General features: G+C 45.2%; 1 protein-coding gene across 17 annotated transcripts in view; it reads left to right on the forward strand.

Moving 5' to 3' along the window:
* The window catches only part of ANKRD17 (ankyrin repeat domain 17), a 2,430,147-nt gene that overhangs the window by 1,169,718 nt on the left and 1,236,338 nt on the right, over positions 1–24,091 (forward strand). For all 17 annotated transcript variants that reach the window (XM_069630806.1, XM_069630790.1, XM_069630801.1 and 14 more), the window contains one exon: positions 4,507–4,618. In XM_069630806.1, coding sequence (XP_069486907.1) covers positions 4,507–4,618 — 112 coding nt within the window. The remainder of the gene's footprint in view (positions 1–4,506; positions 4,619–24,091) is intronic.

The following is a 24,091-nucleotide window of genomic DNA, read 5'->3' on the forward strand; positions in this document are numbered from 1 at the left end:
AGAAAGTCAGGTGGAATGAGTGCACTAAGGCTTTTGAAGGACTGAAGAAAGTCCTTTGTCAAGCTCCAGTCTTGAGTTCCTGACTACATCTAATCCTTCATTGTACAGACAGATGCTTCTAATACAGGGCTAGGTGCGGTTTTCAGTCAATTGGATGAGTAAGACCGGGAACACCCTATCTCCTTCATCAGTAGGAAAATGAAGGACCGTGGGACAAGGTGGGCAACTTTAGAACGTGAATGTTTTGCCATTGTGTGGTCTCTGAAGAAGTTTAGGCTATACTTCTATGGTTCTACTTTCATTTTTCCGACAGACCACCAACCCTTGAGATGGTTAATGCAGAGGAAGGGAGAGTATCCGAAATTGTTGGGGTGGCCAATCGGCCTCCAAGGGTTTAATTTTACCATAGAAAACAGGTCAGAGTGTAATTGCCAAAATGCTGATCGTCTCTCCAGAAAGTATGACCGACTGGAATAGGAGATTGATCCAGGAGTAGATTCAAACCTCCTGTCCCTTAGTCTGGGGGGGAGGGGGGGACGAATGTTAGGGAGAGTTCTTATTTCTGTGCTAATTCCCTTCAACCTTGGAGACCGCTGGCTCTTTTGCTGGATTTAAGGACTTTTTAATTTTAACCCTGGAGTGAGGGAGACCTTTTTCTCACTCTCATGTGCTTTGACCTGATTTGGATTATGCGTTTCCACTGTTTTTGTAGTCTGACAAACTCCATAGGCATCTACTTTTTGTATTTTGACACACAGTCAATAGTAAAATGAAATTGACTTTAGAGTAGGTTAACAGGTGGATTCGAAACTTGGTATCCGTGCGCTAGTGATCACCTTCAAATTCTATCATCAATGAAATCAATCAAATGTGTCCTGGCAGCAATCACTCCAATCCCGCCAACCCATCCACCCAGGTTGGTATAAACTGAATACAGATTTAGCCGTGAGGAATGATGATGCGCTCTGCACCAGGAAAGAAATTAGTGGTCACTTGAGTATGAAACGTAAATGTTGATTTTAATTCAGTTGCGAGCAGCTGACCCGTGTTTCGACACGCTGGTCGTTTTCAAGAGATCCCCCACTTCGTAATCCTGAAGGTTGGTCAGGTATTGACTGGGGACACCGTATGGGAATGGTGTGCTAAATGAGGTTTATTGGAACAGAGTTCTGCCGGAATGGCTCATGACCGTATATTGCTCAGTAAATCGAGTATCCAGGCTAGAGCATAATCTACTCTGAAATTTTACGGACACAAATGGAAGCGTTTTGCGATTTGGTGCCAGTCACAGAAGATTAACACCTTGCGAGTCACAGCTCCTCAAGTGCTTCTGTGTTTGCTGTCATTGGCCAAAACGGGACTTGCCCATGCCTCCATCAAGGTACATCTGGCGGCTATTTCCCGCTACTCCAGGTTTTCGTGACGGCCTTCTCTGTGGTCACACCATCTGGTGAAGGAGTTCTTCAAAGGACTTTTCCGATCGTTCCCGCCAGTGAAGGCTCCAACTCAATGTGGTACTGACGAGGCTCATGGGGGGCCCCATTCGAGCCTATGCATTCAGCTCCGCTTAAGTTTCTGTTGTGGAAGACCGCTTTGCTTGTGGCCATCACCTCTGCACGACGAGTGGGAGAGATCCCGGCCCTGTCATGCAAGCGGCCTTACTTGACTTTTCACGAGATGAGGGTGGTGCTGCTGATGCAACCCTCCTTCATGCCCAAAGTTCGCTCGGAATTTCACCTCAACAAGCCTTTGGTGTTACGTGTGTTTTTTCTGACTCCTTCGTCGCCGGCTGAAAGGACTTTGCGCTCGCTGGATGTGGCTAGAGCGCTGAAGTGTTATGTGGCCCTCACACACAAAGAGTTTCTGGAAAACTTCTCAGATTTTTGTGAACTTTGGTCCTGTGAACCATGTGAAGGCCCTGGCCAAGGCTTCCATTTCCAGGTGGCTCTCCGGTTGTATCACTCACTGTCACCGGTTGGCAAACCGTCCGCTGCCTGGCTGTTCAAGAGCCCATTCCTCCAGAGTGATCGCTGCTACAACGGCGTTCCCGTTTGATGTTTTCCTGCTGGACATATGCAGGGCTGCTACATGGAAGTCGACGCACACCTTCACAAACTTCTATTGCATCGTCAGGGATTCCAGGGAGGAGTCCAAAGTCGGCCAAGCAATGCTGCACAACCTGTTCGCTTGTAGGTGACCCTGATGAGGAGTAAGATGCTTATGTTGAGCCTTGCCACCTCCCTTGGTTGTGCATGTGTGTACTGCTATGTATTATTTATTCATGAGCATGTGAATCCATGCCAAACCCCATGCTGGAGAAGGAACAAGATACTTATCTATAACGTGTTCTTCAGCATAGGTCTGGTATGGCATCACATGCAAACCCTCCTGCCTACCCCTCTGCAGCTCTTCTCTTGGTCCTACTGCCACTTTGTGGTACCAAATCTGAAGATGACTACTAGAGGATGGGCTTAGGTAGAGGGCAGTCATTGGCTGGGGGCAGTATGACACAGAGCTCAGTGATAGGTTGTTAGGAGAAAGACAGTTCAGAAATGAAACTTATTTTTCTTTTAACGAGGACCAGCCTCACAACAGGGAATATTCATGAGCATGTGAATTCATGCCAGACCCATACTGGAGAACAACAGTTACAGGTAAGTAACATGTTCCTTAAGGACCATTGTTTGGTTTCCAATTCATTAATTCTATGCTATGCGCTTTGGAGGAAAGTGCTTTAGAAGCTTGATAAAATACAAATAAAAGACCCACAACATGTAAGGCCAGTGTGCAAACAATTACACAGTTCAAGTTTCCTGCCTTGATCTGTGATAACATTGGTGTGACCAACCAAGGGGGGGGTGTGCCCCCCCCACCCATATATACTGGATGATTACTCTGGAGGCAATATGGGACATCAGGCTCTCCCCAACGCCAAACACAATGCTTTCAATAAAGCTGGAGATAGGTGGAGACATTCCATATACAGCTATAAATGGGCGGGTGAGGGGGGAATCCATCACTCCTATTCGTCCCCTCCCCGTCACGCCCCATCCTATCCCCATCTATCTATACCCTACACCCTTCTCACTCCGCCCTACCTTCATACACACTCCCCTCCATCCACTTTCCCCTCGCCGTCCATCCATCCACTCTCCAATCCATCCATCCATCCATCCATTTCCATGAATTAAAGCGCTTCAAATCCAAGGTAAGATGCATACGCCTCGAACCTATGTGCAATAATTCCCATTGCCTTTCACATATCTCTTCCTTGTGAACACAATCAACACAAGTGGTTTTTAAACCCTTTTCATTTGCATTTGACGATGTTAAAGGAAGTGGGAAGCGCGAACTAAAAGCCAGAAAATATCTTAATTTGTTTCTATTTATAAGTGTAAAAGACTGTATATTGCAAGTGCACGTACTTGTAGGTTTGGTGATTTTTATGGAAGATATTATTAGCATCTTTTTTTTTAACCATACATCCAAGGATAATGAGCATTGGTGCCTAGATACTCTAAAGGTAGACCCACAACAGTATTGCTGTTCAATAGTAAGGCTGTCGGGTGCTAGGTGTAGTGATTTCACTTGCACTAAGTGCAGAAAATCCAACTCTCTCTAGAGCCTTTTGTCTGGTACAGCATTATTCTCTGCCACAATACCTGCCACAGGCCCAGGTGAGCATGTTGTGTACGTTTGGGATGGGGGTAGACTGGCATGCAGGGAGGATTACATTCATGACCCCGAGATCTGTTCTGTTGGCACGTGTGTGGAAGCTGCTGCTGCCAACTGTTCCAGTGCGCATCAGACTCCACAGCGGCTCTGCAGAGCAAGAAAAGCAACGAGAGTCTGTGCCCCTTGGCTTTTTTATCTGCTGATTACGTAGCTGTAAGAGCATACCGAGCTCCAGTAGGTGTCGAATTTGGCGAACCCAAAACTCTAGGATTTGAGGGTGGGAGGCAGGGCGCTGTTAACGCAGATCAGTCGGAAACGTGACCGATGGATTCTGCTGCTTGGGACTAACTGAAAGTCTCAGCAGCCAGACTGATATCTCCAGGGACATCTGCCCCTTTCAAGATAAACTTTTGCAGCTCACACACTATCTAATCAGGAAAAAAAAGCTAGGTGTCAGTCTCTGAGCATTAAAAAATGACTGGTCAGGGACATGACGGTGAAAGGGATGAACCCATATTGAAATCTGATCATGTTATCAGTTTATAATTACTCACTTTTTTCCTTGCTTTAATGTAAATTGTTTATTGGTGTTTTCTTTGTCCGAGTTGGAATAATGGAAAGACAAAATAATACAAAGCCTCTATATCTAGTCTTTAGTGACTCTTCGGATATCTGAGAGGAAAAAAACACTATTCAGTCATGCAACACTATGGTTTTTTGACGCATGCTTCCACAAATGTTATAACTACGTTAAAAAATCTGAAATGTTTATTATTATTTTTTTTACCAATTTCCATCATTGAATGTCTGTGGCTTTATTTTTCTTGTTAGACTGAGAGCAACCATGACACCGCGCTGACACTTGCATGTGCTGGTGGCCATGAAGAGCTAGTTCAGACTCTTTTGGAACGGGGAGCAAACATCGAGCACCGAGACAAAAAAGGTTAGAGGGTGCTGAACTACTGAGCTTTTCTTTGCTCATCTTTCTTTATTTATATGTAATCATTGAATTGAATGCAGCATTTAGATAGGTTTTATTTTAATAGTGATTTGATGGCTAACCTCAAGCGTTTGACTTGATTGAAGAAACGTGATCTGATAGAAAAAAACGGCATATTTGCGTAGATTTCATTTAATTTTCTGTAAGATTACAACCCTAAATCATTCATCTACTGTAGTCATAATGTGCACAATTATGTAGCTCAATTTACTTTTAGTGCGTATTGCACCAAAAGGTTTGTAGTAGAAACCAGTATGTTTTGTATGTGTAATGTGCAAAAAGAAAGGTTTCTGTATCATTTAAGTGCGAGGCACTATTAAAAGATTTTTTGTGTGATTGTTAGGCACGTTTTCAGAAAGTGACTTTTTTTTCCCTTGGTCCGATTGCTAGTATTACTACTGTGCTTTTATTCTATCGTCACTGGGCAGCAAGCGCAACTGCCTTGATTTTTATAGCATTTGCCACCTGAAAATCAAGATTTTATTAAGAACCTGTATTAGTGTTATTGTAATAATTCTGTAATGCTTATCCAACAGCAGCTCTCGGAATTATTAGACTGCTCAGATGGAGCAAAAACTACAAATCCAAGCAAAGTCGCTCATACTCTGATAAACGGACCAAAAGTACTCACAACGTCACAAAAAATGCACAATGCATGAGTCCTTGTGGTGACCAGATACAGGAAATATGTAAGAGAAAGCTGGCAAACCCTCGGCAGTACCAACCCCAAACAGTGGGACAAAAGATTGTAGCAGTATTACTGGGGCTTGTGGCTCTGTTTAGATTCACACGTTTTGCATAATGTGCTATCCAGCTGTTTTCCTCGACTATTACAAGTTTTCTTCAAAATGTAAAGTATGTATCGACGGGGGACTCCTGCCATGCTCTCCTTATGACATGTACAGGTTCCCACAATGCTCCTTGGTGCTTCGTTCCTCGGATTGTTTTTTTTTCCATCACTGGTATGGTTGCAGGAGTCAGAGCGGAAAGCAAAATGTATCTCGCCAGGTGGGTGACCGAATACACTGCTGGAGCTGCCGAGTAGACATTTATCAGTGACACCACATCGAAAGGAGACTGCCTTGTTCACATCCTTGGAGAGAGTCTGGTTTCATCTCCAAATGGTTTTCATAGTGTTAGGAAAGTTTTCTCTTGGAGCAGCTTTTCCTCCATATTCTATGGACAACCAAACTTTTTTGCTTTTGTTTTTGCACTTTGTCCTGATTTTTTGCATCCACTGGCCTTTTGCTCGCTTGTTATGGGGAAACGGACTAGTCCTTCAGACTGTCATTACTGGGAAACTGTTTCTCTTAGTCTTTTGACTTGCAATAATTTTGGGTAATTTTTACAATTGCAGAATGCAGTGCAATAGGGATACTTTTGTAGCGCCCTAGAATACACTCAGAGGATGTGTTACTTTGTGATGTGCCTAAAGACAAACTGGTGGCAGCAGTTACTTTTTCACTATTTTTACAGTATTTTATCTTCGGTCTCTCGTGTTTACTAGTGTCCCAACATGGCCATGTCCTGAAGTTTTTCGTTTGTTCTTTGGCCATCTTGTCTTTTTGCCTTTTTCCTGCATTCTTTCATGGACATGCATTTGGCCAGGAAAGCTGTGCTTTTCGCAGGATAGTGCAGGGACTTTGTATTGGAAGTGGGTTCGGACTGGCCATTCCCAGTACGCAAATGGTTTCTGTTGTATTGTGGTCGTAATTTATATAGCACCTTTCACCATTATTATTGTCTCAACACGCTTGTGGTGAGAATCCCCTCAGGGACCGCAGTACAGTATATGGGAAATTCTCATCGAATTTTAGAATGCTTGTGCATTTTGGCCAAGATAAGGAATTAGGTGGGCTGGCTGGGCTCCCGTAAGCAATCCCACAGATCAGGCATATGGTCTGGTGCTGAGGGAGGCCAGGAGAGAGCGTGTGTGCAAGAAGCTTGTGTTAGGACAGTTTTTCAAAAGTCTTAACAAGACTTCATAGAACTGTACCTGAGGCAATACATAATCTCCAACTCTTAGTATAAGACTGTACCACCTGAGATGTGGCTAGCATGGACAGAGCAGCCAGGCTAATTTTAGGAGGGAGAGAGGGCTGTAGATGGGTACAAAGACATTTTAGCATGCATACCGTCCAAAGAAACACTTTTTCACAATACATAAGTGTATTTTATATACATGTAGGCAAAGATAAATCTATGGAAAGGTAAGTACTATTACATAAGTAATAAACACAATTATAAAATCCAACACAATATTATGATATGCAAACCAAAGTATAACCTTATTAAAAAAAAGCAATATGCAGTTCAAAGCGAGTCAAACCTAATGTAGCACATTTAAAATGGCATTAAGCTATTCTTAAGGAGTTAAACCAAATTAGTTAGACTTTTAGAATACAGTAAGTAATTCAAGGGCAGCAGACCGTATTGGTAATAACCTACAGAGTTATACAGTTTCAAGAATCACCTAGTTAGAGCAACACTGTTACTATATGCTTTGCAACATATGTAACTTTCTTCTGTTGGGAACGGATTCAATTACACCTGATTACTTTTTATAACTGTTCATGCTAGTCAAATAACTCCTATACTTTTCAGAGGGGCAGTCAGCTTGTCATGGAATAGTAAGAACCCAGTAAACTGTTTGAGAATGCATTAAGCCATTCAAGGTAAGCATAACCCAATGTTGCAGTTAAGAAGAGCAGCAGCTCTTCAAGGTAATTAACCCTATTGGTATATACACTTTAACTCTATTTCTAATACAGGAATAGACAGTTTACCAAAGATAATTTTCAGAAGTGTGGAATACAATTCTAAGTTAAATAAGAACTCTAGCAGACCTTTAAGAAAGGCAATCTGCAGTTCCAGGTAAGTAAGGACCCATACACTTTTCAGAGGGGCAGTATGCAACTATAGGATAAGTAAGAGCTCTAAGACTATTTTAGATGTTCACTAAGCAGATCAATTTAAGCAAAACCCAATGGTAAGCTTTTAGAAGAGCACCAGCTATTTAAAACGTGTACATCCTATTTGTAAGCTTTTACACTCATTCAGTTTCAGAATAATACCAACAATACCAACTCAATTACATTTTAGAAGAGTGAAACACTATTTCAATGCTATTAACATAATGTATATACTTTTTAGAGGGACTTTAAGCAACTCAAAGGTGAGTAATAACTTGAGGACACTATCAAAGTTGCACACAAACACATTTAAAAGTAAGTACTTCTCAACACTTGTTATGGTTTCAAGTCAGAAGCCATTATCTTTTAAAGTCCTTCCCTATTTTAGGGCGTGTGTGATTTCTGAGGCAGAATCGGGACCTTTGTGGTCTAGGAGCCAGCAGTAGGCAGCCCAGGATAGGGTACAGATGCAGGAAAGTCAGAGTTCCAAAGGATATTTCGTTGAACAAGTAAGAATTGGCTTCAGAGTTAGTAGAAAGTGTTCAGACTTTGAAGAAGGCTCCCTAGGTGCGCTTCACTGTTAGGCCTGGGCGAACGGTATGGGTGAACTCCCAAACACACAAATCACCCGCTCAGTCAAACAGGATCGACACAAGACTTAAGGTAAGTATCACCAAGACACTGGAATGGAGCTTGGAGCAGCTGTCGACAGAAAAGGCTCCCAACAAAGGATTCTTCAAGGTGGCTTGTGGTTCTGTGGATTTGGCTCCCTTTGCTGGGTACCTAATGAAGAATGAATATTGCCATTTGGATTCTCTTCACTCTCTCTGTTCACCACTCTGGTGAGGGGACTTCAGGCATTTCAAATAGTTTCTCTGGAGGTCCAGCAGGAGTCCACCAGTTTCTGCATGATTTGGACTTCGGAAAGACCATGCACTGGCTCACGGTCCCCTGGTATTGGCGGTTTGCAGCCCAGCAAGGTTGCAACACGTCAAGGGATGGCTCTAATGCAGGTCTTCTCAATACTCGTGAGTCTCCCCAGCCTCTGTGTAGAGGTCATCTTCGGGACCTCCAGGTCGCTTCGCAGGAATGGTCAGAACAGGCTCCAGTTACACGGCAGGCTCTCCAGTCGCTGGAATCAGTTTTACTCTTTTCTTCATCTTAGTCTTCTGATTTTGTTCCAGTGGTCGACTCCTCTTCAGCTTGCAGAATCTGACTTTTGTCCAGGAACCCAAGCACAACTTCTGCAAACTCTCCCTGCAGTTTACTGAAAGGGGAAGGTGGCTGTCCAGTCAGGACAGCCAGCTCCCCGGTAGGAACTGGTTCCTTTCAGGCAGACTGGAAGACAAAGGGCTGCAGAGTTTGACTCCTCCCTCACTGCCTGCCCTCATTCACGGATCCTCCGGAGCCTCAGTGAGAAACACAAAGGGTTCCTGCCAAAGACAAAACTTAAACCAGGACCACCCCTACCTAAGACGGCAGAGGAAGACCCAAGAAGCAACAAGCACACTACGAATGGCGAAAAAAGAAGGAAGCCACCATTTTAGCAGAATGGTGACCCTCCTGTGCATTACTACGGCTGATTTGACAGCCTAAGACTAATATTGACAAAGGTCATTAAAGTAGCTTCACTGCCACCAGCGGTAAGAGTTGGCTTGCTACAGTAACACAAATGTTACTAGGTCAGTGAGATAGGGGATGCCATGCATCTCCCCAGCACTCCACATAAGGTGGGGTGTACTGGTCTCACATATAAAATGCGAAGGTAATGGAAATCCCACTTTATCCTTGAACAGTTGTTCACACAAGGTAAATTAAGATTTTTTTTTAAAAAAAATTATTTGCTTGTTACTTTTCAAGGAAATTTTGATTTTACAAGGTAAATTGTGCCTTTTCACATTTTTCTTTTTTCTGTTTGCAGTTTCGGGACGATTTACAGAACAGTAAATAGGTGTCTTCAAAAGAAAGGGTGAGGGGGAAAAAGATTCCCACTCGCCCAGGAACAAGGAAAAATAATCGCCAAGTGCAGCAAAAAGTTCTGGGGTTGACCCAGGTCAGGAGGATTTATCATATAATTGAAAATCTTACCTAACACTAACCTTGTGAATAATGATGGAAACAAACTCAACATCTTGACAAAGGTAATTTTTGATGGAAAAATTCAGGGCACATCAAGAATGACGGAAAAAGATTGCCATATGTACGACCGCTTTAAAGAAGACCGGATTGAATCAAACAGTTGTAGCCTGTGGGCACCAATAAAGAAAGTGAACCTTCTGCTGTGTAAAAGGGCACACAAAGTTAAGACAAAAGTATCAGACACCATAGTGCAGTTGAAGGTAGATCTTTCCTTGTTCACATGTTTGCTGATTGCTTCACAAAGTCGACTGACCTTGATCCCACAGGAATTCTTGAGTAATTAAGAATTCTCTGCCGTACCTCTTTCAATGTTCAACTTAGATGGTACAATGATTTTAGCTGCAAACAAAAGCAAACTGATGAAGATACTGGAAGAGGAACAACATACAGAGGTTTCAAACAACATGCCAGAGGTCTCTCTTATTGTTACTGAGGTCCGATTTAGCTGTACCAGAGCAAACCTATTATTAGGCAGAATTGCATGCAGTACCCTCTGGGACCACCACACACAATTAGGACTACAGGTGTAAGCAAGACCAACCTTTGGTATAAGTCTGTACCACACAATTTGTTGGTAGCGAGCTGAGCAGCCAGGCTTATCTCAAGAGTAAATGTGAGCAGTACAAGTAGTTACACAGAGGACTTTCAATCACAAATGGTTCAAATAGACACTTATACTCAAGGTTTCTTGGTAAAACACTTATTAATTTATTTACACAATCATTTATAAAACATTTCACTAGAGGAAAACTTAATATTATAGACCAGTACACTTCAATACAATAGTTTTTGAGCTCCCCTGAAAAAGGAGCCAAATGGTAGTTGTTACTTAGCAGTGAGCAAAAAGGACAAAATTAAGTAGAATAGATTATATATACTTTCTAGGCACTGCAAATAGTTGCAGTTCACCAGAATAGTTCAAGTCAATAGGCCAGGCCTAAGTCAGTGGGCTAGTGTTCTGGATAGGAAAGAGCAGTTCTGGTATCAAACGGTAAAGTCTTTGCAAAAGTTCTCAGAAGTAGTTTAGGCAAAAAAGAATCATTTGTGGGGTCACAAGCTGATTAGGCCAGCAAGTTGGGAAAGTTTCACAAACTTTGCGAGAGTGGAGTTCACTCAATCAGGTTGGCACAGTACCTTTGTATGAAGAAAACAAATGTTGCTGAAGTCGTGGTTCCTGGTGACAAGAGGGAGGATGTCGGGGGACTCCTGCACTGCATGAGATCGTTGAAGAAAGCAAACAAAATTGAGTCACTTCCGTTCCAGTAGCTGTAGATTCAAGAACACAAACTGGTGTCCCTCTCCCTGGTTAAACCTAACCAGCCTTGAGAATGGTATCCAGGTGTCTTATGAGTTGATTGGTCCCACTAACTCGAAGGAAGAAACAGTCTTTGAAGGAGCTTCTCTGTTGAATTGAGTTTGGCAATTCGGACCTGCAGCAGGGCTTCACCGGGAAACCAATGGTCCAGTGATTGCAGCAGCCGTGTTCTTCCGGCTAGTCTTCGGTTCTTTCATTGCAGTGGTTGACTCTTCCTTCCAGTCCACGAGACTCGCCTTTTAAACAGTTTTCTCCCTTTTATTCCAGCCTAGCTGTCACTCACCCAGCAGGGTGGCTGTCCTTGCCGGACAGTCAGCCATCCAATCACGCTAGAGTGCATTTGGGTCTCCTAGAAGACTAAGCATAGGGAGTTTCGGGCACCTCCCTCACTTCCTACCCACCCCAGACACTCAGACGCCAAGGCCGGACTTCAGTCTTGAAGCCCGCCAAAGGCACACAAACAAAGCGACCAAACCTGGTTTGGTGCGCAGAGACAAACACTAGAAGGACCTTTCCAAAAAGAAATGGCGAAAAAAGACTGCGACCCGTTTAAACAAAGGGGCTTTAAGGTGCCATCTTGGAAAAACATGGCTCCCGTGATTTCTAGCTGCCGGTGTTCGCGGTCGGGAAAAATCATGGTTGTTCGTTGTAAAACCACTGCCACCCACCTTTTCAATAGGAAAGGGTAGCATTTGACTGTTATATGAGTATTTAGACACAGGGGATACTATGTAACCCCTCCAGCACTTCATTGTAAAATGGTGTGTGCTGGGTCTATGAATAAGACTAGTAAAGTCAGTTTCAGTTTACATTCTCTGGGAAACAGTAGTTTATCCCAGAGAAGGTATTTAAACCTTTGGGAAGTCTAAAAGACGGTGGTCGGTCATAATTTCAAAAACAAAAGGTCGAATAACAATGTCGAAACAATAATGTCGAAAAATAAAAAATCACATTTTTTTAAAATTTATATATATTTTTTGGGGTTTCGTGAGTAAAAAAAAGATAAAAACAAAAAAAAGGGGGGGTGGTGTTGGTGGGGGAACCCCCCCATTTTGAATAAAAAATGTAGTTAAAAAGAAATGCGATTTTTTTATTTTTATTTTTCGACATTATTTTTTCGCAAAAATGACTTTCGACATTTTTGCTTTCGAGATTATCACTATAAACCCTAAAAGACATCCCTGTGTCACTGCACTGAGGGTGCTGTGTAACACACATGAGAAGATGATGCCTATGGAGTTATCTAAAACTCCATAATCGGAGAACACAAATGTAAAACGCACATCAAAATACATGAGTGGGGGAAAAATGCTCACACTCTTTCCAGGTAAAAAAAATTAAGTCCTCAAAATCCAGCAAAGTTGCTGGCGGTCTCTAAGGTGAAGGGAATTATCAAATGTCTGAGAATTCTCCAGAACACCTATTCAGCAGAATTCCTTGACGGAATGGCAGAATTACAAGCACCGCTGAAACCTTTGTATACGAAGACATGCCATGACCGTGCAGTTGATTTCAATAAGGAAATAGAACCTTATCTGCTCAAGTATGATGAAACTCATTTAGTTTTTGTTACATATCTAGAAAATTAACTAAAGAACTCCATGCAAAGGAAAAGAGCAGGTAAAGCAATACCTGTTGAGTACAAAATCACGGATTCTACAAATATTTCAAAATGTTAATGAAAACCCTCCTATTGCATTCTGAAGCTTCTAAAGCTAAAGATGAGCTAACAGATTACCTTCAAATAAAGCAATTCTGCATGCAAACAGGATAAAAGGAAGCCTGGTAAACAGATGGAGAAATGATGCCAAGTCATCAAATGGAAATGATGTTGGAGATATTGAAAGTACACATGAGGGTTCCATGTAATAATGTGGCCACAAAAATATCGCCATACAAAAATATCGCCGGAAAATGGTCGTTTTTTGTGGCGACATTATTGCATGGAACATGCGGGGACACCCCTGCAACCTCCAAATGTTTATTTTTTTAATATTTTTTTGTTTGTTTTGCCTCTGTCGCCATATATATGGTCACCCAAATAATATTGCCACAACATTTTCCCGGCGATATTATTTACGGCGACCATATATGTGGCGATATTATTACCCGATACCCACATGAGGAGGCAGACACAAACCTAATTCTTCACTCCCTTTATGTAGCACTTCGTCAGGCTACTACCCTCCCTTGGCTACTACCCTCCCTTTTTTCACCATATAACAATGTTTTTGTCCTTTCACTGTGGTAGTCATTATTTTCCCCATCTCACATCATGATTGTCACAGGAGTTTTAACTAATGGACGATTTATAGATCTCAGACATGTGTGCTCCTGCTTAGGCCCTACACAAGTAAAGGCATTACTAGCCCTTCATGCTGTTTCGGGATGTGATGTTACGAGTTGCTTTACGAAGAAAGGAAAACTATCTTTCTGGAAAGATTTCAAGACTTCAAAAAAATAAATCTTTGAAGCTTTGTGAAGACTTGGATGTCTGGAAGAATTTAAGAAGGAAGATGAACGATTGATAGAGATTTATTTGTCAAGTCCACTCACTGGGGAGCAAAGATTTCACACATTTGTCAACTGCGTTACTGGATGTTGACAAAAATAGAGAGGCAAAGTGAAAAACTACTGTTAAGAAGATCCTCTATAGTGCCATATATATATTAAGGACTCATTACCAGGTAATGGAGTGGTGATGCAGACACCAAATCCCCCAAAGCCATCACAATTCGGGTGGGAGAATGCTGATAATAAATATTCTCCTACTTTGTGCACGCTTCCATGTGCACCACAATCAATCATACAGCTGGTACAGTGTGCAAGCGTCAAAGGACGTTGTCATGGGCATTGCAGATGTGCAGCTCAGCCACTAATGTGCACAGAACTGTAGAAGTGTGGTGGTAACAAATAACTCTGATAATGTTTTTGTAGATTATTCAAATGAACTTTGGGACTCAGAAGATGACGTGTAAAACCCTAATTTCTAATAGATTGTGTCCTCCCATGGATTCCGCATCTTTGATATATCCAATATCCTTCTTGTAGTCAATCGAGCCTCAAGCTTCATTGATCCCTCATCCGACTAACGGGGACCCATTTTTGGGAGCTTTCTACGCCCTTCAAGGGTGATTTTTCATCAAGTTACCTTCTTGGAGGTATTCCGGAAGATTTTTGGAGGCCTAGGACATGGCTGAAAATAGAGGAGACTCGACGCCTCTGTTCAGGCTTTGCCCTAGATGCGACCTACGGAACATTTTCCTGGACGATGGGCACTCCCTGTGCCTCTACTGTCTACACACCGACCAGACACACGTGGAGGAGACCTGTGCGCTCTGCAAGGACATGGTTCCCCGCACCATGAAAGACCATCGCGAATGGCTTACCAAGTGGCTCCAGTCGAGTGAGACCCGGTCACCAAGCCGCAAGATCAAATCCGAGCGGTCTTCTAAGACCTTTGACGGTGCCCCGGCGACAGGGGCACAACAGAAGGCAAAGCACTGTGAGTCTGCGGGCACTGGGAGCGCCGTCGGTGCAGGCTCCTCGGCGGCCAGGACAGGCGCAGCATCCATGGCACCTTCGACCACAAGCAAACGGTCCGGCTCTACTAAGAAAAGGAAGTCTGAGCACCCGGGTAAACGTCTGGAGAAGTCCCAGTCGGCTCTGACGGAGAAGGCCAAAGGGGAGCATGACACTGACCCCCCCCTCCCCCAAAGGTGAAGGCCTCAAGCACGAACAAGGTAGTTAAGACCCAGATTCACCCAGCGAAAACCGTGGTGGCGTCCCTGGCGAAGGCCGTTGATACGGGTTCACAGGACACAGGCCCCAAAGCGAGAGTTTCCGTGCCGGCTAGGAGGGAATCATCTTTCCAGCCTGTAGAGAAGACACTGGTGAAGACGAGAGACCGTCTTCAATGATTGAGAAGAAGGGGGTGGGGGGTCATGGTAGTCCTACAGGGCACGGACATCTCCGAGAAGGAGCTTGCTGTTCTCAAGACTGTCTTGGACCAGAGATCCGTCGAGGCCAGGTCCTACAGGAGGGACCCCGACGAGGCAGATGTGGAGAGTGACGCAGACACCGATGAGGAGGAGCAGGGCGTTCTGGAGCCGGAGGACACTATACCCCTACCGCCGTCTCTTCCACTGCAACCGCCGCAGCAGCCACTGCTGCATCCGGCGGACATCTCAGTGGACATCCTTCAGGCGTTTCACACTCTGCTCAGAGATTCGGACAACGATGCCCCTGTCGCCGGCGAGAGACCCCACGATACCTGGGCCATCGGGGGAATCCCCCCACACAAGAGGAGAGTTCATCCTCCACTTCCCTACCATCCATCGCCTCCCTCCCCTCCACCGAGGGACGAGACAGAACTGTATACGGCGAAAACAGGCACAGGTACAGACAACGGCGGCGGAGTGGATCTTCCGTCCCCGCCACACAGAGCCTATACTCCCAAAGAGATTGGCTCATTTCACGCCATGATATCGCGGATCTCAGAGTTGTTCCAGCTCACTCCAGTGGAAAAGGAGGGCTTCCTGTACCAGCACTGGGAGGCTAAGAGGAAGACTGCGCTGTCTATCCTGCTGTTGGACGACATTGGGACGAGGGACTGTCCCTCATGAAGAACCGGTCCTTGGCCCCGGCTAAGAGGGACCGGCATGAGAAAAAGTACAGGGTGCCGGACTCTGCATCCAAGTGCTTGAGATCACAGCCTTCTCCGGATTCAGTGGTCTCAGCGGCGGCTAGGAAGAAGTCTGCGGGTTAGTCTGGGTCGACCCCCCCCCCCCCCCCCCCCCCCGGACAATGAGGGAAAGAAGCTTGACACTATGGGATGACATAATCTCGTCGGCGGTGAGGACTATCAAGGCTGCCAACACCCTCGCCATTGTGGCTCGTTACGACAGGGAGCTCCGTTTCAAGATCGCTCCCCTCTTGGACTTTATGCCTGACGACAAGAGAGTTGAAGCGCTGGAGACTCTGCAGGAAGGCGAGGTGGCGTTGGACCATGCCATCACGGTGGTGGGGTGCTTGTGTGCCTCTGGTGGAGCGCACAGACTTCCAGATCCCACTTCAACAGGAGACGGTCACGACGGATGCCTCCCTGGAAGGATGGGGCCCGCAATTCAGAGATCTCCACGCAAGAGGCCTGTGGCGACCGGAGTAGAAGTCGTATATCAACATTCTGGAGCTTCGGGCAGTGTTTTGGGCCCTCAAGTCTTACCTCCCGTCCCTCAAAGACAAGGTGGTACGGGTCTTCACGGACAACACCACCACAATGTTCTACATCCGGATGCAGGGGTGCACCAGATCCCGAGCACTCTGCAGAGAGGCACAGGACCTATGGCACTGGTCCGTGGCCCAGGGGATTTTCCTTGTCCCGTTTCATCTGGCACAAGTGAAGAACATCATCGCAGACTCATAAAGCAGGGAGCTGCGCTCGTGCCACAAGTGGGAGCTTCGGCAGGATCAAGTCGATCTTCTGTTCAGACGATGTGGCAATCACCACATCGATCTGTTTGTGACGGCGACGAACACCAAGTGCCAGAGGTTCGCCAGCAGGTTTCCCCAGCCGGAGAGCATGGGGGATGCGTTCTCGTTCCCCTGGGACGGTCTGTTTCTCTATCCGTTCCCTCCGTTGCCGTTGCTTCAGCTGCGACTCATCAGTCAACTCGGACGGTCCCGGTGCAGGATGATCCTCGTCGCACCGGCATGGCTGAGATAAATATGGTACCCGGACCTTCTGGACTTGTCACCGTCCCCTCCAGTCAGGCTTCTGGCAGACGCAGATCTGCTTGCTAGGGAAGGAGGCACGATCCTGCACCACGACCAAGGGTCGCTGAACTTGCAGGCCTGGCTCCTGCAGCACTAGAGTTTGGAGGATACGAGATCCCAGCGGACTGCAAGGAGGTACTTGCCAAGTCCAGGGCTTCGTCCACACTGAAGTGCTACGGACATAAATGGAAGAGGTTCACCATCTGGTGCCGTGCACAGAAGATAAACCCTCTACAGATTACGGCCCCTCATGTGCTGCCATGCTTGCTGTCATTGGCCAAAGCGGGGCTGGCGCACGCTTCCATCAAGATTCATCTGGCGGCTATCTCCTGCTACAACAGAACTCGGGGGCGGTTGTCGCTGTGGTCGCACCGCCTGGTCAAGGAGTTCATGAAAGGACTTTTTCACTCGTTCCCGCCGGTGAAGGCTCCGGCCCCGGCATGGGAGATCAATGTGGTGCTGACTAGGCTCATGGGTCCTCAGTTCGAGCCTATGCATTCGGTGCCACTGACATTCCTGTCGTGGAAGGCAGCGTTTCTTGTTGGCATCACCCCCACACGAGTGGGAGATATCCAGGTCCTCTCCTGTAATCCTCTGTACTAACGAGGGTAGTGCTGCAGATGCACTCCTCCATGCCCAAGGTGCCGTCGGACTTCATCTCAACGAGCCCTTGGTGTTACCCCTGTTCTTCCCCGTGTTCTTCCCGACACCTTCGTCGCCGGCTGAGAGGACTTTGCACTCGCTGGATGTGGCTAGAGCGCTGAAGTTCTACGTGGACCGCACAAATAGTTTTTGGAAGACATCACATCCGTTTGTGAACTTTGGCCCTGTGAACCAAGGGAAGGCACTCTCCAAGGCTTCCATTTCCAGGTGGCTCTCCGGCTGCATCACCCATTGTCGCCAGTTGGCAAACCGACCATTGCCTGGCCATCCGAGAGCCCATTCGACCAGACTGATCGCTGCGACTACGGCGTTCCTGTCTGGTGTGCCCCTGCTGGACATCTGTAGGGCTGCTACGTGGAGGTCGACGCACACCTTCACGAGATTCTACTGCGTCGACCGGGATTCCAGGGAGGAGTCCACAGTCGGCCAAGGTAAGAGATGCTTAATGTTGAGCCTGCCACCTCCCGTGGTTGTGCATGTGTGTACTGCTGTGTATTCTCTATTCTTGGGCATGTGAATCCATGCCTGACCCCATGCTGGAGAAGGAACAAGTTACTTACCTGTAACTGTTGTTCTCCAGCATGGGTCTGGCATGCATTCACATGCGAACCCTCCCGCCTACCCCTCTGCGGCTCTTCTTTTGGTCCGACTGCCACTTTATGTGCTACCAAATCTGAAGATGGCTGCCAGAGGAGGGGCTTGTGTAGAGGGCAGTAATTGGCTGGGGGCAGTATGACCCAGAGACCAGTGATTGGTTGTTAGGAGAAAGACAGTTCAGAAATGAAACAAACAGATTTTTTCTTTACCGAGGATTCCCAGCCTGACATCTGGGAATATTCATGAGCATGTGAATCCATGCCAGACCCATGCTGGAGAACAACAGTTACAGGTAAGCAACTTGTTCCTTTCACAGTGACAGTTATACAAATAAACACTTACAGGTTTCTTGATTTAACAATTATTAATGTATCCATCAGTTAGGAGTGTTCTTCAGAAGGGAGCAAAACATGTAGCACTTATAATACACTTCAAAACACACTCTTAGTTTCTCTAAATCTTATGGTGCCCATTGGGGATGGCACACAGATACGTCCTACACCCTCAGGTGACTTAAATAGCTAGGACACGGTGGACATTGATTTATCACTGGTACATTTAGAGCAATACAGAGTTTAGTGTAAAGGTTAGATTGGGCAATAAAACAAAGGTTAACAAATAATCCATAAACAGGTAAGTACTTCTTAAATAGTAAGAAGAGTCTCTCAGGGAGCCGGGACAGCCAATGTTAGTCGAGCAAAGTCTAAGGGAGCTAAAGATCATCTTTGCAGGTAAGTAAAAGTCTTGCACAATGTTTTTAGAAATGTTTGTAGAAATAAGATTCACTTGAAGGGCCACAAGCTGGGAGGCTTGTGAGGGGCAAAGCTGTAAGCAACTCTGCAACCAAGACAGGTCTCAACTGAGAGCAAATAAGGCCACACAACAAGAGGTAGGTCCTCTTAACTTTACAGTACCTTTGGTCAGAATAAATGGTTCCAGCTGGCTTCTGTTACTGTACAGCTCTGCGGATCCTGTTCCTGGGCCTCCGTCGTGGGGACAAGAGGGAGGATGTCTGGGGACTCCTGCCCTGCAATGGGAAGGCCCAGCAGCAGCAATGGGCAAACTTCAATTCAGTGGCACTTCACGGTTTCAGCTCCTCGCTCCTGACAGCAAATATTAACACTGGTTCTCAGATACCACTTCAGACATTCCCCGCATCTGGGGTCCAGCACTCCGTTGAGGCGGCTCAGACTTGTCAGTCCTGCTTCAGGGAAGTCCAGAGGATCTTCCTGGCACTCAGGTCTGACTTAAAAGCGATCCACTCGGTTTGGTGTTCTTCTCTCTGGCACTTTGGTTGCAGCTGCAGTGAAAGTACAGCCAGCTCTGAGAGGATGTCCAAACAAGTTCACTTTGGGGTTGATTGGTCACACCAACCCAAAGGGAGAAGTCGCCCTTCAAGGGCTTCTCTAGTCGAAACGAATTCGGAGCTTCAGCACAACAGCAAGACTTCACCGGGCAAATAAACGGTCCAGGAGTTGCAGAAGGCGTTTCCTCCATCTTCTTCGTATTTCTTCATCCAGTGGTCGACTCTGCCTTACAAGCAAAAAAAGCCTTGCCTTTTATGCAGGTTTCTTCCATTCATTCCAGCGTAGCTGTCAATCACACAGCAGGATGGCTGTCCTTCAAGGACAGCCAGCCAGCCAATCACCTTTGGGTCCATTCCTGTTAGGCAGAATCCTGTGCAGTTCCCTTAGGGAGCACTGCAGAAGATTAGGACTACAGTTGAGAGCAATAAATCCCCTTTAGTATCAGTCTGTACCACAAAGATTTAGTTGGTAGCTGAGCAGTCAGACTTATCGCAAGAGGGAGATGACCAGTATTCAGGGTTTACATAATAGGCCTTCAGTACTATGGAACAAGGAAACAATGACCAAAGCTTTGTAGTAAAAAGAATATATATATATGTATTTCATACACTTCTAGTTAAACACATCTATCACAGTTCTTAAAGCAAGTTAAATTCGGTCAAAGAAAGTATACACAACTCCCTAGTTAAATTGTAGACATGTTAGAGCAAGAGTGGAAACTGAGCAAAACAGCACAGTGAAAACCAAACACACATGGCACTCTAACAATTTCTCACAAGGGAGGAAAAGCACAAGTTATACAGAAATATCATCTTACACACCTTAGCAATACTTCCCCTAAGTTTGAACGAGTTTAAGCAAGACAGTACATCAGTATAGCAAATACTTAAATGAAAACTGTGCAAAATGGCATTTCACAAGGTTTAAAAGTGGGGAGGAAATGGCGGTTATAAGAAGTAGGTGCACCAACACAGTTCTAGTTGAGAAGCAATCTAGAGAAGGCAGTTCTAAAAAATGTAGCCTGAGTTAGTAGGCCTGTGCCAGAGTCAGTGGTACAGGGCAAGGGCCCAGGAGCAAAAGGTTCTTGTAGCTGCAGTCAAGTCTTTGGTTAACGATTTTGAAAAGGTGGATGCAGAAGGTGAAGACCATTTTAAGAGAGGGGGCGGCCAACCCAACAGGTAGGTAAAGGTTTTAAAACACCTTTAGCTCTACCATGCAGAAAAGGCGGCCTGGCGGAACAAAGTACCTTTAAAATGAAGAAGTGGCTCCTGCGGTGGCGGTTGTTCCTGGTAGTTCCTGCAGTTCGGGGGATCCAGCCGAGGAAGAGAGGCTCTCGTCGTGGAGGAAGGTTCGAGTTACCCGCACTACCCAGGGATGAAACCAGCCGCGGTGCTGCCCGACGAATAAAAGGTACGCTCCTTTAAATCGCAGTCCGGGTGGACGGGTGCCTGGCTATCCGGCCTCCGAGTACAGGGTACTGGCGATTCGACCAAGGAGGTCTGCGAAGACGATTGGCAAACTGGTTGGCCCCACCAGCTCAAGGGAAGAAGGGTCTTTCAGATGAAGATCTTCTCTTATCGTGTGGAGAAAAGTGTTGAGACGCTGCAGCAGGGCCGAGAGTCATTCAAAGTGGCCTCTCTAGCCAGTCTAGTCTGCTCCTGCCTCCTTTTGCCTGGAGGCCTGGGGGTGCTTGATGCAACTCCAAGAGCTTTTAAGTCGTTCCCCAACAGGACTCTCCCAGGCACCTCATTCTGTACACTGACTGGTATTCTTACAGTCATATTGTTGCACTGGATGAGAGCTGCTAGTATTGGAACCATCTGGACAGGGCCTCCAGCAAGCTTTGTGGGGCCTTTGGGTGCCTTAGCAACATCCTCAGGTTTGGAAAAGATTTCATCCTCCACTGTAATGCTGCCCCCAGTGTCTCTAATGGCAGGGGTCTCCTGACCATTTACAAGTACACTGTCCTTGTAATATTCTCTGGTGTTACCCGGAATAGTTATACACATCTACATTCTGCTGTACCCACATGCCCTGTTACACTTAAACACTGGCTGAGACTTCAGTGGGGTCTTCAGCCAATAGATGAAAGTTTCCACTTGCCATATGAACTTCTCCCTCAGGGCTGAAGGCTAAGGAGGCTGTTGTGGACCCCTGAAGGTTTACTCTTACATCTGGGATCCCCTGTCACATGGTCAGTTGACCCACAAGCATACATTTTGCCAAATGTTTTCTGGAATGGGGGCTTCTGCTGACCTCCCTCTGGTTTACCACCAGAGGTTTCGCTAGACTGACATGGTTTCCCAAATGGCTTACCCTTATGTTTGTGGCCCTCCTTTTGGGTAATTGGATTTATAATTATCTTTGTCATATTCCTTGTGCTGCTTCCCCTCATCCTTTTTGTGTGTGGCCCTGTTGGCAACCCACAAGTCAGCAGCCTTTGCTAGCTTCTTGGGATCAATCTCTTTTGAGTCAGCCAAGTGCTAGCTGTAAGTGATTTCAGTCCGGCACACACCCAAGTCAAGCCCGGCATGTAGTGCACAATTGGAACCCTTATTTATTTTTGTCTAGAAGTTCAATATTCTGAACGATATACCACTCATATCACACCCTTCTCCTGGAACCCCTCCCCCCCGGTCACACTGAACCAGGAATCAGGCTGGTTTGCAAAGGTAAATATTAATTTATGTATTTAAAATTTAATCACAATATATTTTAATAGGTAACAACAATCGCCAATGGGGTGACAACACACTGAATAATATCTTTAATACACTGGGAATCAAGGAATGAGCATAAAACGCGGCACAGAAAATACTTTTGTGTTGGTTTGGTATAGATGGCACTATGGTTGGAGGTCCCCCCTGGAACCCTCCCAATAGGCAATATAAAGAGATGGTAGGAGAGAGCAGGTATTCAGGAATTGCACAAATCAAACAGAATGTCAGTCCCACCTTCCCCCTTCAAACACAAGAGAAAAACGGAATTGACTTTTCAGCTGTTAGAATGGCTTCAAAATTGTCTTTAGAATTGACTGGGCAAAAACACCAAATGTGGTTAAAAAATACTTAAATTGTTATAAATTCTTATGGAAGCCGCATTGAACAGTTGCGCACAAGCAATGATTTAGTCAACAGAAAACAATAGAAATGTTAAAGGCCAAGTTGGAAACAAATTAAAGCTATTTCACATATGTAATATTTCTCAGAATTGTAATTCGCAGCAAACTTTTCCTTGCACGATAACGGGAGAATCGCACTGTTTTGCTTTGTTTGGGTTCTATGGATAGCTACGGATGTCAGGTACAAGTAGGAGTTGAAATTTTGTAAATTAGGCGCGAGAATGGACAAAAGAAATGCACTTTGAAAATAAAAGATGGGTTTGCTTAAAATATATTGACTATGAAAAAGAATTTCACACGTGAATTTCCAGAGTTACGTGGCCAGCGTAACCCTTCACGTGGGATACTCTAGTTTCTGTGTTACTTTTCTAACTCAAAATCACTAATGACTTATGCTTTTATTTAAAAAATTAGGAAAATCAGGACAGGAAAGGTTCTGACAATACTAGGATTCTGAATTAAAAGATAGGATGGGTTAAGATTGTGATAGGACTGTGCAGAGATATTAGGGTCACTTTTCTTACTATTAATACTTACAAAATAAGTTATTAAATTGGACCGTCAGTTCTGGTTAAGGATTGGATCTGGTCTAGGAAGAACAGCACCTCGGGCACGGGATTGGATCAGCTAAGCCGGTCACCGGTTTTGCACATGATCTGTCCTTCTTGTTTGTGGATATTTCAGCTGGATAGCGAGTTCCTCAGGCAAGCCTAGTGGTGGCAAGCCAGAGAATTTCAGGATACAGGTTCAGAAGGCCTTCTCAGCGCTTCACTGGGTGGAGAGAATAAATTGGAGAATTTGGGCCTTGCTGAAATCAATAGTTCTCTATTGCTGGCAAGAGATTTGGCATCTGGATCTGGAAGGATGTGAAAGCTGGATCAGAGTGCTTCTCTGGAATCAGGAAAGTAGCTGCATCAGTGAGTCCCTATGTGTTGTCAGCTGTCTCTATTTATGCTTTAAAATGACATCACAAAGTGGGTGTATGGGCCGGCTTAGCTAAGCCTGCCCCTGAGAGCCTGGATTGGATCAAAACTTCATCCCCGCCTTGCATTTGAGAGATTGGATCAAGGCTGGATGATGTCACATTTTATGGTTTGCTTTACAGTCCTCGGAGACCTCCCTTTAGCCACTGGTCTCAAAATCGGATTTACACTAAATACACATTTCTACATTGGTCACCTTAATACAATTCACACACAAAGATGCCATATTTTATGTAGCATATGTTGCTCAAAATCATGTAGCTGTGGGATCTTGTTTCAACTTTCTACAGAATATTGTCCTTTTTGCTATGAACACAATTTCCAAATGTTATGCAACTTTCCCCAAATGTGTGTGTTTACCATAGGGATGTAGGTGTAAATTTTCACAATTATAACATTAATACATTTCGCATAAAACAACATATATTGCCATTCATGTCCAGAACATGTTACACGGTTTTGCTGCCTCTTAAAACGTGCAGCCAAAAATTAGATTCACAACCCTGTCCTTGGCATATTTTTCACCCTTTTGGATGACAAGTTGAGTCTTTTAAGAATTGTTCTTTGTTCATGTTCAGCAACAGATGGTCTGCCCCTTTTTGTC

The sequence above is a fragment of the Ambystoma mexicanum genome, chromosome 6q (genome assembly GCF_040938575.1).
Source record: "Ambystoma mexicanum isolate Mex_15411 chromosome 6q, UKY_AmexF1_1, whole genome shotgun sequence".
NCBI lineage: Eukaryota > Metazoa > Chordata > Amphibia > Caudata > Ambystomatidae > Ambystoma > Ambystoma mexicanum.